General features: G+C 43.4%; 1 protein-coding gene across 1 annotated transcript; it reads left to right on the top strand.

The window, feature by feature from the left end:
• Positions 1 to 6,542: 6,542 nt before the first annotated feature.
• Positions 6,543 to 9,110, top strand: LOC120834678 (BTB/POZ domain-containing protein KCTD12). Its single transcript, XM_078085103.1, has one exon. It carries the CDS (start codon positions 7,735 to 7,737, stop codon positions 8,539 to 8,541), a length of 807 nt encoding a protein of 268 aa, XP_077941229.1. The 5' UTR covers positions 6,543 to 7,734; the 3' UTR covers positions 8,542 to 9,110.
• Positions 9,111 to 16,375: the final 7,265 nt, after the last annotated feature.

Here is a 16,375-nt window from a genome sequence, read left to right as displayed (position 1 = left end):
CTCCCAGCCAAACCTCGGGAGATAAAAGAGAGACCGCAAACCGAGGCCTCACTCGAGCACTTTCCCTCAAGGTGGGACATGAGAAGATGAGATTACGGAGAGCAGACGGTGCATTCAGATAGACATCTTTTATCTGGAGTCAGACATAACTTTAGAGAAAGGACTCAATGCCAGGAGGCTGTCCAGGTATCGCACCGCTGCCTGGAAATGTTATTGAATTTTATTTATTTAACTTTTAAAACGCTTGGAATTAGACCTATTTGTGCTCAGCCTCAGCACTGATAGTATTTGTGCTCTAAATAAATCAACAACATTATAACATCCAATGCAAAGTGGAGTCAGCAACGTACATTTTGGATTTATTTAAGGGTTGACATCCTGGTAGAAAAGGTGAGTAAATGGGAACCCATGTTGCATTTATGGGTTTAAAGGGGCCCTTCACCAAGTTTAAATTTGAAGATCAGCACTCTAGATTTGTACCTGGCAGGGAAGTGACGGACACTACTGACATGCATAGGATTTATTTGGAGCTTGGTTTATACCGGTAAATAAAAATCTAAATTTTTCAAATGCTTCTTCTTCATCTATTTTAAATCTGTCTCTGCAAAATAAGAAAAAAACTTTAATTGAATGCCGCACCGCCTCCAACCTCAGAGAGCTTCTATCTGACAGGAGCGGCAAAACGGCCTTTGCTCCCAAACAGCATCTTGTCACAACGACTCCAGTGTGAAAAACGCTGAAACGCAGGCTGGATTTCTCATTGTGAAGAACACTGACAGCATCGGATTATCTGCTTAATATTTTAACTGCAGATCGATACGGCAATGAATCTGCGAGGTGAAGGTCAAACATCCAAGTGAGGTAATATTAAGGAATCACATTTTGAATTTATTAGCGCAAAGTACAGCAACGGGTAATTTAAATGCTGTGATTTGAGCACGATGCCGAGCATGAGACGGGGTTTCTGAATTAAACGTCTCTTGTACATACACAAGGCAGCTCATGCTTCATCTGTGTCAGGACACCATTTACGTCCTCTAAAGTAATGTCTCCTGTAAACCAATTGCTGGGCAGCTAATTGAAACATCAGAAGAGGGCGATGGATGGAGAGGAAAAAGAGGAGCTTTCGTCTGAGAAGGATAAGCATTGTGTGTGGCGTGTAAACATTAATGTTTAGGGAAAACAGGTTTCTACTTACTGGCAACAAACGGCGCCTTTCTGAATACACACGTAGGGACGCGTGACATAACAAACACAATATGGTTTCTAATTGTTTCCCACATATCTCTTCATCTCCTCCATTAGTCCCGCTGAGCAGCTGAGGAGCATCTTCAGCGAAATGAGCGTAGCGGGCGCTCTAAACGAATCAGCCTGGAGAACCTAATTATAGAAGCAGCCTTGTTCCTCTCGGGCCGACTGCAGGTAGAACCGCAGCAGTGAGAAGACTCCTTTACAATCAGACTGATTCCCAACCCGGCACAGCCAGGAAACTGCCTCCCTGATGCAGAATTTGAGCTGGCAGTCAAACAGTCAGATCCTCCGAGAGGAGATTTTTAGTGATGCAGAGCCGTCAGCTGCAGTCAATCGATGGGAATCTAATATCTGCGATGGACCTGCACGTATGGAGCAGCAGCGATGCAGAGATTGTGAAGGAAAGGGGAAGAAATGAGAAAATCTGAGTGCATTGGCAATATTAAAAAACGTGTTTCAATCTGCAAACTTCTTCAATCTGCAAACTTCTGCAACACAAGGACAAATGATTAGCTTCAAATACAAAGTGCTGTGCTAAATCACATGTTTGGTCCAAATCACTGCACCAATGACACGTGAGGGCTTCTCCTTGTTTTATTACCCACATTTCAGATGTTGTCAGTGGAAAATAAAATGAAATGCCATTTCTTGCTTTTTGATTACTGTCAAAATGTTTCAGAGTTTATTACTGTGAATGTTTCGTAAGTAAAGAGAACATTGTTAAATAGCATTTCCAAACTTGCAATAGAAGATTTAGATTTCAAGGATTTAGATTTTGACGAAATCTAAAAACTTTTAAAAAAGTAAACTGATACAGTTACATTCACAATAAAATTGTGATGCAAACAAGACACATTTTTCCAGCAATATTATTTAAATAAATACAAATATTTCTTACCCTGTATTATCTGAAATCCCTATTTTTACATGCATTTTAACACTCTCTATCATTGCTATTTTTAAAAAGGATAAGAACAATTTCATAATTGAAATTATTTCATTAACATATAAAATGTGAACAAAATAGATAAATATACTGGCTGATGTAAAAATCAATATGATTCATTGTTTTCAGTTTGTGCGTTATTGGAGATTTCATAGACACATTCAGGAGAGTTGTGGAAAGTCTGTTGTGAGCCAAGAAAAGAAGTAGAAATGTAACCACCAGTACAGTTTGTCCTACATATTCCCATGCGAGGGCAGCCCTCCCACACAACATGCTCCCCTTCAGCACAGTTTTTTTTCTAAAGATAGCAAGGAAGAGACATACTGGATTTCCGGCCTTTTTTTCATCCCATACAGAGTCAGTGGGGAGAATAATGTAGCAGCGGTCACACACACACACACACACACACACACACACACACACACACACACACACACACACACACACACACACACACACACATATAAAAGCATACATTGGCCCCGGGGGAGCCGCTCACCCTCCGAATGAAGCCGCTGAGTGGAGGGAGGAGGGTGGGACCCATGTGAACTATTGACATGAACACACAGGGGCCTGGTTGGTGGTGATGGTTGGGGGGAGGGTGGGGGGGGGGGGTGGACGACACAAAGACACAGAGACATAAGTTAACAAATATAGCCTTAAGAGTTTTGTCAAGAAAGAATTTAAGGATTGTTTTTTATATAAAGGCCACCTTGCAGAGTTTGTTAAAATGGACATGAGTTAATTGTAGATTAGCATGTACACATGTAATAGACTGCAGGAGGTGCAGCATTTAAGGGGCTGCAATGGCAAAGAGAAAGAGAGAAAAACAAAGGACAAAGACAGGGAGAAAATGTTCCGAGGGTCGTCGTGCCTCTTAGCTCATCACGACGCACATCCAGCCCCGCCCTGTTGTGTGTGTGTGCGTGTGTGTGTTTCAGTGTCTTTAGTATCACGATCATTGCCCGGCTGAGTCCGAGCCAGAGGATCCATTAGAGCTGATTGAGGAGCACGAGGGTGCAGACGTAACCCTGAGAGAAGGTGACGAGAACGCAAGAACACACGCACACACACACACACTGTCCAGTCTCATAAAGCAAGAAACTACAGCTGCAAGTGACTATGTCACAGGTCTATAAAGAGTTACACGTGAGCAAAATATGGCTGCCATAGAAACGATAAACGCCATGTGAACATATTTAAAGATGCACAAACACACGTTGGGAAGGCGAGTGTTTGGATTAGAAAACATTGATTTATTACCATTTATTACTTACCTTTTATATTACAGACACACACAAAAATCCTTCTACTTTACCGATGAGGGAGGGGTGAATTTGCATAGTTTTGTATAAGAGAAAAACAACTAAGCCCTCCATTATTTCCATGTCAACGCTGGGCGCTCAGTCAGTTAACAATCACACCGAGCTCCTCCTCCTGGTTCTCTTTCAGACACTGAAGCCCGTTCATCTCATCAGGCTCCTCCTGCATTATAGCGCTCCGATGCCCGAGACATGGGAATGTGTCTTGTTATCTTTTAACAATGAAGCTAGTTAAAGGTTCTAGAAATATAAAGGATAGAAAATAAAGAAAAAAGTAATAAAGAATACAACTGTACTCGTTTGATCGTAGATGTCTCAATGTGTGTGTTCCCCAGAAGAACAAGTGTGACTTATGGAGTGCTTCTCTGTTGACTGAGAAGGAGGGAAGCCGTTGTGTCAGACAGGAGCAGGCGGAGGATCACAGCAGAGGAGCTGCGTGAGGACGAGAGACGGGAGACGCCACATGGATGATGGGCCGGGCTGCTGCTGAGACATCGGTGAGGAGGTCACCCTGCGGCGCACTGCAGAGTGACAGCGTTTGACTGGGTGTCACATCCGAAGGCTGACCCGTGTCAAAAGCAGGAGGGCACGCGATTGTTCAGATCTGCAATACAGCGCTGCACACACACACACACAGACATCACTAAAAAACATGTACACATTTGGATAAGTACTCAAAAGGAAAGTCAAGAGAATCTAACAGCACTTGGACTTGCTCAGTTTTAGACGCATTTGAAGCTGTCCCGTTGGCGAATACCTATGTTTCCAAAGAGGATTCTCAATATTTCTATTTTAGAAGCACGAGTTAGCATAATATACGCGTATATATTTGTTTCTGTGGATGTAGTCTTCTGTCTTCTGGCCACTAGGTGGAGCCAGGTGGACGGAGATCACGTTGTCCATAGGCCGCATGAGAGAGAGAAAATTGTATCTTAATCTCTTATTTTAATGTATTTATTGATTTTGTTTAAAAGGGACCATGAGCAGTTAAAACATTAATGTCACCATTTGGTCCACTGCACCGGATTATAGCTTCAGCCAATTTGCATCTGCCGTCCCTTGGCAGGTCAAAACCAGGACAACACAATAACAAACGGTACAGAGAGAAAGACATAATATAACACACAAGAAAAAAATATATAGTTAGCCTATTTGTACTTAAGAAACTGTAGTTTTTATTTTTCTGCTCAGTCGCTTTACTAGAACAACTGGAGGCGTGAGGGCCCCCATGCGGCTCAAGTGTCACACACCACCATCTCCCACTTACGGTCTGTTCCCCAAACAGCGAACAACCAACACTGGACAAGTCAGTCCTATTTGAGACTGTTGTATCGGGACATATATGAACCCTCCCTCCCCCCCTGCAGCGGACACACATACAAAAACAGTTTAGCATACTAACACAACAGTGTTGAAATGTGTTTTAAATGCTCTCGGTAGGCTGTTGTGTTGCCTCTGGTACGGGGAAACGGAGCAGAAAGTGCCGACCGGGCAGACACGGTTCTGATAAGGATGAGAGTTGGAGACACACCAAGCACCACACAAGCCTCACGCTGTGTGCGTTATGTTCACAGGGATGTTAGGAGACCACACATTGCATGTGATTGGATCTAGTGTCGCAGGAGGAGGACCTGCTCCTCCTCGACGATAGTTTAGGGCCAATAGAAATCTTTTCTTCTGTATCTAACAACGAGTAGAAAACGTAACTTCCTGATGTTAGGTAGTTGTTCCTCCGGCCTGCGGGCCGACAGGGCGGCTCACTGCCTTTGCAAACGCAGCGCTGGTACTTGACCTGTGATCTGACAAATAAATCTACCAGAACGAGAGAAGTTGTTCTTCCAGATATCCCCAACCAGGCTTCCAATTTTGATTTGAAAATTTGTTAAATGAGCTGTTTGAATTCAATGATGCAAATTTTTCCATGACTGCTAAATAATTGTGTTTTAAATGAAGCCGTCCCAGTTGGCTGGTGAGGAATGTGCCTCACGGAGCTGGTTAGTGGTCCTGCATTTGATGGAACGCCCAGAGGACCTCAGGGCTCAGTAAAGATATGGTTTGGAATTGCTTTTACACTAATTAGGGTTTAAATGTCATTGCCTTCCACCCCCCCCCCCCCCCCCTCTCTTTCATTGCAGTCAGAACAGACGAGTATTTCTGTTTGCCGACATGCGAGTGAGCAAAGTAGTTGTTGTGCATGTATTTACTTAAATACTCTCCACATTCCACCATACTGCTTTTTCTTCCAAGTCCAAGCCCGACATGTGACATCAACGCCCAACTTATTGTGTCTTCTGTACGGATCAGCAGCCATCAACACAAGTGATGCATGGCTTTAGAAATATGAACAAAAAACAACAGATAAATACAGATAAACGGCCTCTGAGTGGAAACCATGTGTTGAGTGATTGCACTGCCACATCTCGTGACCTTTATGTTCTCCAGGAAATGGCTGGAGAGATAAGTCCCGTCATCAAATTACCTTCTTTCAGACCTTGATAAAAATGGTAACCTTTACCTGCGATAACTCAGATACGAGGTCGGGACTGAACGGAGGACTGCGGCGTTTTAAATGTGTGTAAAACTGTTTGTGATAGACATCTAAAAAACACAGCTGGTGCAGTTATTTTATACTGTACGTCATTCAAAGGTTGTACCGTGACTCCTCATAGCGTCTCATCAACATGCTCCTTCGTTTAATGTCCACTGGGTGTCGCTCTGGTCCGGAGAATGAAACGTCTTCAGAAGGAAATGAACGGTTGACCAATGAATGTTTGTGCTCTGAATCTAGAACAGTGAGTGTCAGTAAAGTACTTTTTAATGCTTTTATCTGCAAAAGTTGGATGATGTTGGTTTGGTGTATTCGGAGTTTGTGTAAACCAGCGTTAATCAGTGATATAACCTCAATTTCTATAAAGGTTTTAAATGTTTTTATGCTTCATCAAAAGCGAAGCTTGCTTCACCGTTGTTGCACTGTCTTGACACCATTCTGATTGTTTCTTTTTTTGTTTTTCTACAAGTTCTACAACACAAAACATCTTCCCTAACAAATAAAGGATTCTTTATACGGGTCAAACGTGTTTTGGTCCATTTTAAAAGAACACACAAGTTCTGTTTTGTTTCAGGCCTATTTAGTGGTTGTGATCTCACAGTCGGTTTGATCGGTTCTAACAAATTCTAATTTGTTTTTGAGCACAACAAAAATAGGAATTCCTGGAAAGTGGTGGTGTTTTAAGTAAACAGGGCGAGGTGAAAGAGTCTGCCACTGTGACGTTGTCTCCATAACAGCAGCTTGTGTGCTGGAGTGTTAAAACCACGTGACCTTTAGACCACACCGTGTCTGTTTAAGCAGACAAAAGGAACGTGATAATTCACCGTGGCCTTTTTTTCTTTTTTTTGCCGTTAAACTGTTGCAAAAATGGACAAACGTCCTGTTACAGGTATAAAGATCCTTATTTGACCTGTCATGGTGCAATAGGGCGAGGAATAAAGACGCGCACTATCAATCATGGTTAGAAATATGAAAAATAACTCAAAAAGTAACCAGGCAATTGTTTTACTTGACCCAGTGTAATATGTGTATTATGAAGGCTCGTAATGCCTGTTTAATGTGTTCATGCACTCTTCATTACACAAGTGCTACTTCTGTCAAACACACGGCACATTTCCTACTGAAACCTATTGCAGAATAATGGGAAGTAGGTCTCATCAAGCACATTAAACTCAAAGCACATGCGCCTCACAAATAGGACCTTATCTCTCGTCTGTTTAACCCATGCTAAAACTGGTGTGTGTATAAATAACACGCAATGACTAATTAGTGACGTTTGGAGGCGCGGCAGGTTTTATGACCTTTCCACGGAGCCGCACAAGGCGTCTCCCACCAAACTTCTATCTGTCTGTTGGCATTAAAGTGTGTTTGACAGGCCTTCAGCAGCCTATCTGAGTTAATGTGGGCCTTTTTTCGTCACTTTGTGTGCGCGCGGGAAGTCATAAAGTGTCATCACTCTGAATGCATCGTTGTGTTTCCACACAGACCTTCCCAGTGAACAGTTAATGTCTCTGTTGGTCGTCCTCTTCCTTCTCCTCCCACACAGACAAGCCAACACAAACATTTCAGTGCAGCACGGACACGCTCAAACTAGTTGGGAGTCCAACAGAGACACCGCCGGGACATAAGAGAGACAGAGACAGAGACAGAGAGAGGGGGAGACAGAGATGGCGCAGACCGACAGCCAGAGTTCCACTTTCTCCGACATTGTGGAGCTGAACGTGGGGGGGCAGGTGTATGTGACCCGACTGGAGACCCTCACGGCGGTGCCCGACTCCCTCCTGTGGACCAAGTTCACCCAGAGCGCCCCGGGCGACCTGCCGAAGGACGGCAAGGGCCGCTTCTTCTTCGACCGGGACGGCTTTCTGTTCCGCTACATTTTGGATTACTTGCGGGACGCCGAGCTCTACCTGCCCGAGTATTTCAAAGAGAGGAGGAGGCTGCAGAAAGAAGCCGACTTCTTCCAGCTGCCGGAGCTGTCGAGGCGCCTGGCGACGGCCGCCAAAGACGGCTCGTACGCGGAGGACAGCGGGGAGCCGGAGGACTCGGAGCTCACCAGTCCGGTCACGTCGTCCTCCTCCTCCTTCTCGGACCGGACCCCGCGCTCCCCGGGGGGCAACGCCGGCTACATCACCATCGGGTACAGAGGCAGCTACACCATCGGGAGGGACATCCAGGCGGACGCCAAGTTCCGCAGGGTGGCCAGGATCACCGTCTGCAGCAAGATCTCTCTGGCCAAAGAGGTGTTCGGGGAGAGCCTGAACGAGAGCCGCGACCCGGACCGCCCGCCCGACAAGTACACCGCCAGGTACTACCTCAAGTACAACTTCCTGGAGCAGGCCTTCGACCGGCTGGCCGAGGTGGGCTTCCACATGGTGGCCTGCAACTCCACCGGGACCTGCTCGTACGCCGGCAGCGAGCCGTCGGACGACAAGCTGTGGACCAGCTACACCGAGTACGTTTTCTCCCGGTGAACGCGGGCGCGCCGCGCGCCGCGTGCGGGAACGCGTCGCTCCCGCCGCGCGCGCGCAGCAGCCGCCGACGTTAGTTTCTTGCTTCCACGAGCCCTCCGGAGGCGCGGGTCGGCTCGGTGTCTTCGGGTGTTTTTGTTCCGCCACAGTGTCGCCATTTTCTCCTGAGACGTGTCGGTCGCTCTTTGGTTAGAAAGACGTCTTTATGGGTCCCGAGCCGCGTTACATCTTTGTGACAATGTATCTCTTTGTAGCTTTCAAGTGCTTTGTTCTCAATGAAGTAAATGAGCGGATACCGGCCGAGTTGTAGAATGTGGTTTTCTTTTTATCCGTACTGTATTTCGTCAGGTTAATGCTGTAAATAGCCTCTCAAGTCTTTAATCATTGGGATTCACTTATAAGGAAGTTGCTTCTTTGGTATAATATATATTTAAATGTACATGTTTTCTGTGATACATTTTATTATATCAACTACAGTATTACTGCTCTTAGGATAACATGTCTGGACCTTAAAGTGCTTCATTGTTTTGTTCTTCTCTTTAGATATGAGGCCAAATAAAGTGAGACAGCCAGTAGTCCCTGAGCGTTTACTGTGAAAACGTATTTAAGTCGCATGTGTTAATACACTGATTTCATTGCGAGTAAACGCACACATTTATTCTTTTCTCGGGTCGCCAGTGATCCTGTTGTTTCCTCTCTGGAGGTATCGAGAAGTTTGCTAGACCATCTTATCTGGGTTCTTTCATACAAAGGTTTATTTAAGATATCCAGTCAGCCCTCCCATTGAAATAGAGATTGGCCTCAATAGAATGTCACCAAATAGGGTTCGACAAGAATTTGACCTTAATTACATCACACCCTAATGTGTTAGGCATTGAATGTGACATTTATCACACACCAAACAATGTAAAGGTCACTGGAACAAGAAGAGAGAAATGCTGTCATAAATACTTTCAGTCAGTAGAAGTGCAGCATGAACGTAAACCCAACAAGGACACACTACTACAGGGACAGCGATGTGCTGATGTCAGTCCATGTGTTTCTTTATTAAGGGTTTACTGGACATGACACTCTATAAAAAAGGCTAGTTGTCTGAATTCAAAACTTCCTCAAGTTTGCAAAATTCTCCATATTAACACTATTTAAATCAAATTGAGGAAGAGTAAAACATTTCATTGTAAATTCTCATAGAGGTTCATCATTTTCATGAAAATGATTCTTTGAAAAGCACTCCCTGTGGTTTTAAACCAAATGACCGCTCCTGGTCGTTCTCCTCCCAGTTCAGGCTAAAAAATGCCAACAAATGATATCCGACAGCAGGACTTGGTATAGCTGGTCAGGCAGAGCACAACAGTGTCCTATTTCTGCACCACACAAGAGCTCTGTTATCTCCCGCGGACAGGAGGAAGGACTTCTCTCGGCTGAGAAATAATACAGTAATCAAATGTCTGCTCCCTTCTGGGATACTGGGGCACAAATCCAAACTATCCCAGGAGTCTAACCAAAATCAAGGCTTTGTGTGGGCCTGTGCCTGACGTGAACAAATTCTGTAAAAACAACGGCCGCAAAATGATTCATTTAATTGTCAGATGTCCAGGAGCACCTAAGCGGAACAATACATCATTTATGCAAACAAGATCATGAGAAGATACACGGACAAAGAAAGATTCTCACACATTCAACACAGCAACCTTCCAACAACCCAACCTCCCACACACTCGCTTCTGGCACCAATGAGCTCCTTAAGAGCTTCAAAGATAAACATTTCTGCACAAGAGACCTCGTATCTGCTGTCAGCTGATTCTGCCATCTGGACAGGAAAGGGAAGGATAGACGGAGACTTCTCCACCAGTGCATCCTCCAGAAATAGGACGTGGTGCTCTGCTGTACTCAGCCAAAACACAGGGACTCATTGTGCGTCTCGTGCGTCTTGTTACAGTGATGGTGGATAATTAAGGATGAACTCCAAGACCTTAGAACTTCTGTATTAGAACAAGACCAAGTGTTAGTCACAAGACTTCTTGGGGAAGAAAATGAGTTTGCGTGACAAGCTGCTATTTAGAATTCAGTGCTGTGTGTTCTTGATAAAAACACCTCCAACACACTTTTCACTGGGTGGATGTTTTTTTTTTTTTTTGCTGTGAAAACTCAGAGCCAAACAATGAAAACGCACAGACAGACACACACAAACACACACGTAAATTAACACACGCAGGAGGGAGACGGATAAAGAGGGGCAAATTAGCCAATTTGCAGAGTCGGACATAACAGCTTTCTTCATATCAGCCTCTAAATTTATCAGTGCTAATTCATACACAGTTGCTCACATTATCTGCCTCCAGTTCAATGCAACCGGCATGTTTTTAATAATGCCCGTGTGTGTTTTCCAGCCCTTTGAAATAGACATAACACTCACCGGGGGAACAACACATGTATAATGAATTAATAAGACGAAATGGCACGCAGCTAAACATAAGATTTCTTCCTTTTTTGTTTTCTGTTCCATTTACTCCAGAGCTCCTTTAATGACACCAGTCGCTGTTGCATTACATTTGTACTCATGAAAGATTTTGCTAGTTTAGTTGTGAAGCATCACGTTTTTGAGGGTTTTTTTTCCCCCTGAGCCTGGAATATTTAATCCAAACAGGGACAATATGTAATCTATAGGTTTCATGTACAGAATGTCTGTTTATTTGTGTTGCTCAGGACCAAAACATCAATTGAAAATGTGACCTTAAGTTTGGTTGTGGTTTTGTTTCCTAAAATTAACATTTGACATTGTTTTTCTGAATATCTATCTCGTTGTCTAACCCTCAACCTACAAAGTTATTTTAAGCCCAGCCACGATGTTTTCCTAAACTCAGTGGTTTTGTTTCCTAAATTTAACTTTCGTTTTACAGCGTAATGTTGTCTGGCAAACAGGGCAATGGATTGCATTTTGTAACTGTTTCACAAACTGTGCTGTAGCCGTGCTGCGTACGTCTGTATGTCGGCAACATTGCATCTATCACAAAAAAATAAAATAAAGGTATGGTAAAGGAATAGTTGAGGGCAGAGCGCTCAGTCCTAGCGTAGCACCGGCTAGCCTCAAAGAGCATCTGCTTAACAGGATCTCGTGCTGTTCTTACAGATTTTCCTCTTTCTCAGGCTGGTTTTGTAACAAATAGTTTTACCAGGAGATTTTTTTTTTTGGACACACATTTTTTAAACGTTCTGTTTCAATGTAAAAGCCGGTGGATTTAATAACTGCAAAGTACTCTGGCACATCATTAACACGCATTAGCACTTCTATGGTCTGCTGGCTGGTGAAGGTACGCTGAATGGCTGCTCACGCTGATTTAGCTTTTAACTGGATGTCCAAAGTGAATAAAGACACCTGGCTTTGCAGGAATTGTGTTGTTCCTTCATTTTTCTGCCCTCGATCGACAGGTGTCCACTTACTCGCTTGTTCTGACCTTCGTCGTGACTCTTTGTTAAAGGAAACACTACACTGTTTCAATAAAAGCAGGACATGGTAAGTCAACATATGGTAGGCTTACATTCCTGTGTGTGTTATTAATCTGAACATACGATAAGCTTATGTGAAATGTGTAATTCAGAGACCAAACATTCCTTGAATCATTAACAGCTCTCAGATTTGAGTTTAACTATAAATCACCTCAGTGAATGTGATCACTGACTTTAACAAGAACGCGAACTTCCCCTTCAACACATCGATTACCGCGGCAAACGCCTAGCAGATCCATAATGCTGTTTAAAGACACTATCCATCATTTCAAAGCCAGGATATGTTTTGCAATTTTGAAGCTTTTGAATATTTCATGTTGGAGAATATTGCAGTTTTATAATTGGACAGTTATGTTATTCTCTTAAAGGATTGCAGCCTTATACTTCATCATTTCCTCTTTAGTTAAAAGAAGCGACACACATACAATCTACGGTTATTGTTTAATTAGTTTGTGCGCGCAGTTTTGTGTCCAAGTACATGATGAAATCGACCCCTATCAGCACATGAGAAAAGGTAGGATGCAGGAAATGAAAGCAAGATATAAATCACATGAGAACTTCCACACGACTCTGCTGAGGCCTGCATGTCCGACAAACCTGTCATCAGTTTTGTCCTCTACCATCCTCTTCTTTTTCTACCTGATAACTCAGCAATGCAAAAAGAATACAAAACACATTTATAAAAACCACAGATCTAGCAGTTTTAAACACCACAAAGTGTTTTGCCGCGTTATCAGAAGTGGGACGTAAAACCGCTGCGGACGGAGACTGAAATCTGGGATCTTCCAGTGGCCATTTTATCCGTCCTCTTCAAGGGGCTCTCCCGTCTGCTCTTGTGTAGCTTCGTTGGGGAGAGGGAGGGTGTAAATGTCGCCAGTCTCCGCTGAGCTGCTCTCGGCGCCCAGCAGCAGGCCGGAGATTGCTGCAGCTCCCAGTGACAAAGCCGAGCCCTGCACTGTGCCGGTAAACTAAAAGGTAAAAGGCTGCCAGCATCAATCAGCTGCAGGGAACAGAGCGGAAGACAGGGAGCATCCTCCTTCCCTGCTGTGGCTGGAGCAGGCTTCCTTTCACAATAAGTGCAGTCCCCCCCCCTCCCCTACCTCCCCCTACCTCCCCCTCCTCTCAGGGCCGCGTGAAAGGGCAAGATGTGGAGAAAAGTCTGCCTGTGAGAGTGCTGCTAAGGTTGTTTTAATTTGAGCTGTAATGCCATTTCATGAATATTAAGGAAGCACATTACGTTTGTCCTTTGTGCAGTGGTTCAACAAAACAAGGTCCTGGAGAAAGTGACTTTAATACTATTGACTTGTGAATTGAAGCCTTGCTTTGCTTCTGCTTTTAAAGAACTTTTCACTTAAGCACCTGCAGCTTGGATCCAAGTCGAGGACAGCAGAGGAGGAATCCTAATGACCTCTCCTGTGATGCCAACAGCAGGTTCACACTACGTTTTGAGTGAAATAAGTTCAAAACTACTAGATGGATTTTCTTAAAAATTTTGTCTACCTGCATCAGGTGAAACTGACTAGTTGTCAAATATTTTGTGGCTTTTGTTTATGACCCAAAATTTAAATATTTCTGACTCAGCTGTAGGTTTCGTCAATTGTGGATTAGAACGCTAAAATGGTCGAATGGGAATCATTACACCTGCTTAACATGGATTTATGGTTGTGGGAATGATAGCGCGCTGATGTTAGCAGACCCCCTCCTCCTCCTCCCCCGGCCCCCCAAATAAAGCACTGTTAGGTGCTAAAGAACGCGTTGACCTTGTTTATCCTGTGTTCACGAATCATGGTCCAAAACGTAATATTTTATCATTGATTAAAGCTTAAGTGAGTATTGTAAAAGCTGGATCCAAGTCACAGCGCCTTTCCGTCTCCAAGTCGAGGGCTCTGGACAACGTTACAGCAGCATTGTGTCACACAGATGAGGAACGGACACGCCCACTTCCTCTTCACTGCTTCCTGTGTCAGTTTTTTAATGTCTAACTGTGTTACGGACGCACCCTCTGTTTGTACCCTCTGTCTGCCAATACCCTCTGTATTGGCAGATAATAAATGTGAATAGTTATGAAACTGCCCCGAAGCTCCTTGTGGTTAAGTGTGTTTTTACTATGGACACAGTGAGGATGCCCACACCTGCCATGTGGGTTTTCCCTGCAGCCCAGAGTAGTCAACCCAAAAGTCCTGGTCTTTGTCAAAACAGCCCATTTAAAATATTGTTTTATTTTTTCAGATGCTCAAAGATACGTGTGTTCATTGGAGCCAACTACTAAAAAGAAGTTGCTTTGTTTGAAAACCTGGTTACAAGTTGGGATAAAGTTATCCTTTCACAAAGACAAGAACTATTTAAAGCAGATGAAGTTGACCTGAGTTGAGAATAAACAGGACGGAGGCACGAGTCAGGGAACTTTGAACCATCAATAAAACATGTGGCCAGTTTACATGGAAACTCTGTGGGAAGTGGTTTGCATTAAAAACGATTTCCTGTAAAGAAAAAGAAAAAAAAAAGACAAGAATAACACAGAAATACCCAAATACTCAAATTCCCAAGCCCAACATGAGGCCGACAAAGACCAAGAATACCATGCAACACTTAGCTGCTCTCACAAACCAGAATAAACACAATTAGGGTTTCTAAAATATCCAGGTAAAGGGTGCTCAAGATCTCTCTCTCTCTCTTATTATGAGCCTCATGGTCATGTACTCCAATTTATACTCGATAGTCACATAAAAAAAAAAAAAAGTATGAAATAATTGAATCAGTCTGGGAAATGTTTCAGATACATTTGAAGTAGCCGATGTTTCTGCATGTTCAGACTTCCTGTCCAGTCTGACCCTCGGTTGCTTCTGGCTTACTCGCCATATTGCAATGGCTCAGGCCGGAGTCCCAAAAGTCATGCAAAACAGATGGACTATATCAAAAACTAAAAAATGTCTCCACTCGGGCTTCGAGGGGGCTGAACTCTTCATTCCAAAAGACCATCACAGACAACCATGAAAACATTTTCAACCATCAGTCTCTGGTGCAAAGACCGCTCAGCGTTCCAAGAACCAACAGACATTTGTCATTCTTAATGTCTTATATGATGAACACATTTCTCCCAACGTGCTCCGAGTCACATGGACGTATCCGGAATATTCCCGCAGCTTTCTATTCTCACGTAAAGACGTGTCAGCGGAGCGCGAGCGGTTACAGACGTGTGATTTGCATTGCCACACAACTTCCCGATATGGATGAAGTACTTCTTTGTGCTGTTCCAGTACTGTTTACGCACTCACTGCAGTGTGACCTTCTGTGTGATGCAACTCAGAACCTACTCCTTCCTTATAAGCACAGTGGGCAGAAAAAAACACACACACACACTTCTTTAATTTGGGATTTCAGAGGCTCACTTCAGTCTTTAGATTGAAGCCATTTCAACTTTCTCTTCAACTGTGTTTTATTTAACCTTGCTTCCTCACGTTCGCGTCAACGGTCAGTTTACCAAAACAACCCGAAGCACTTTCTAACTCGCCCCACACAATGGAGGCTTTTGTCCTTTTCATGGGAAATGAATGTGTATAAATAACATTTCATTTCCAAAAGCAGTAGTAGGTCTTTAAGCACTGCTTCAGTCATTTATTAAACAGATTTCCCACTGCGATTGGTGTAAGCAGTCCGCATGCACACAACAGATGATATATATTTCAATTAGTACTCTAAACATACCAGCCTTCCTCGCCCGTACATTTTACTGAATAACAGGATTTAGTACAATGGAGAGGTTGAAACATTTTACAACAGATTACCAGATTAACCAAAAGTGAGGCAGAATATTTGTTTATTCAGTCTTTCTTTTGACAGCAGAGAACAACTTTGTGTTCTACATGCTCATAACCGGTTTATGAACAGGTTTCCACAGCATCCAGTCTGAGCACCACTTCCCTTAATACGGTCAGTCAAGCGTTGCAGACCTCCATTGAGAGATTATTAAACTGAAATGTCCAGGTTATTCTGAACCAATGCAATTCATTCTGCTAATTTAAAGGGTCACCTGATGTTTTAACTCTCAATTTTCAATGTGTAGTCGGAACTGATAAAACTCACTTAAATCATTAAGGCAGAGTCTGTTTTAGGACCCGAACATCTTTGCCGGTTTTACAATCGTTCACTTTTGTGAGGACACAGCGAGGCATCCAAACTTAAAAAAACCTTTCCATGATATTTTAGTCCCAATCTTTGTAAAACGTATTTATATACAAAAATAAACCATTTTAAAAGGTTTTGTACAAAGTTAAAGATAACAAAATGCTCGGTCTGCCAATGTGAGAATACTACTACAGTAAAAACTACT

The sequence above is a fragment of the Gasterosteus aculeatus genome, chromosome 12 (assembly GCF_964276395.1).
Source record: "Gasterosteus aculeatus chromosome 12, fGasAcu3.hap1.1, whole genome shotgun sequence".
Taxonomy (NCBI): domain Eukaryota; kingdom Metazoa; phylum Chordata; class Actinopteri; order Perciformes; family Gasterosteidae; genus Gasterosteus; species Gasterosteus aculeatus.
This window is presented reverse-complemented; position numbering and strand designations above follow the sequence as displayed.

Bases quoted from the DNA above. Each gene is read 5' to 3' on its own strand.
- LOC120834678 (XM_078085103.1), top strand. From the start codon at position 7,735: ATGGCGCAGACCGACAGCCAGAGTTCCACTTTCTCCGACATTGTGGAG.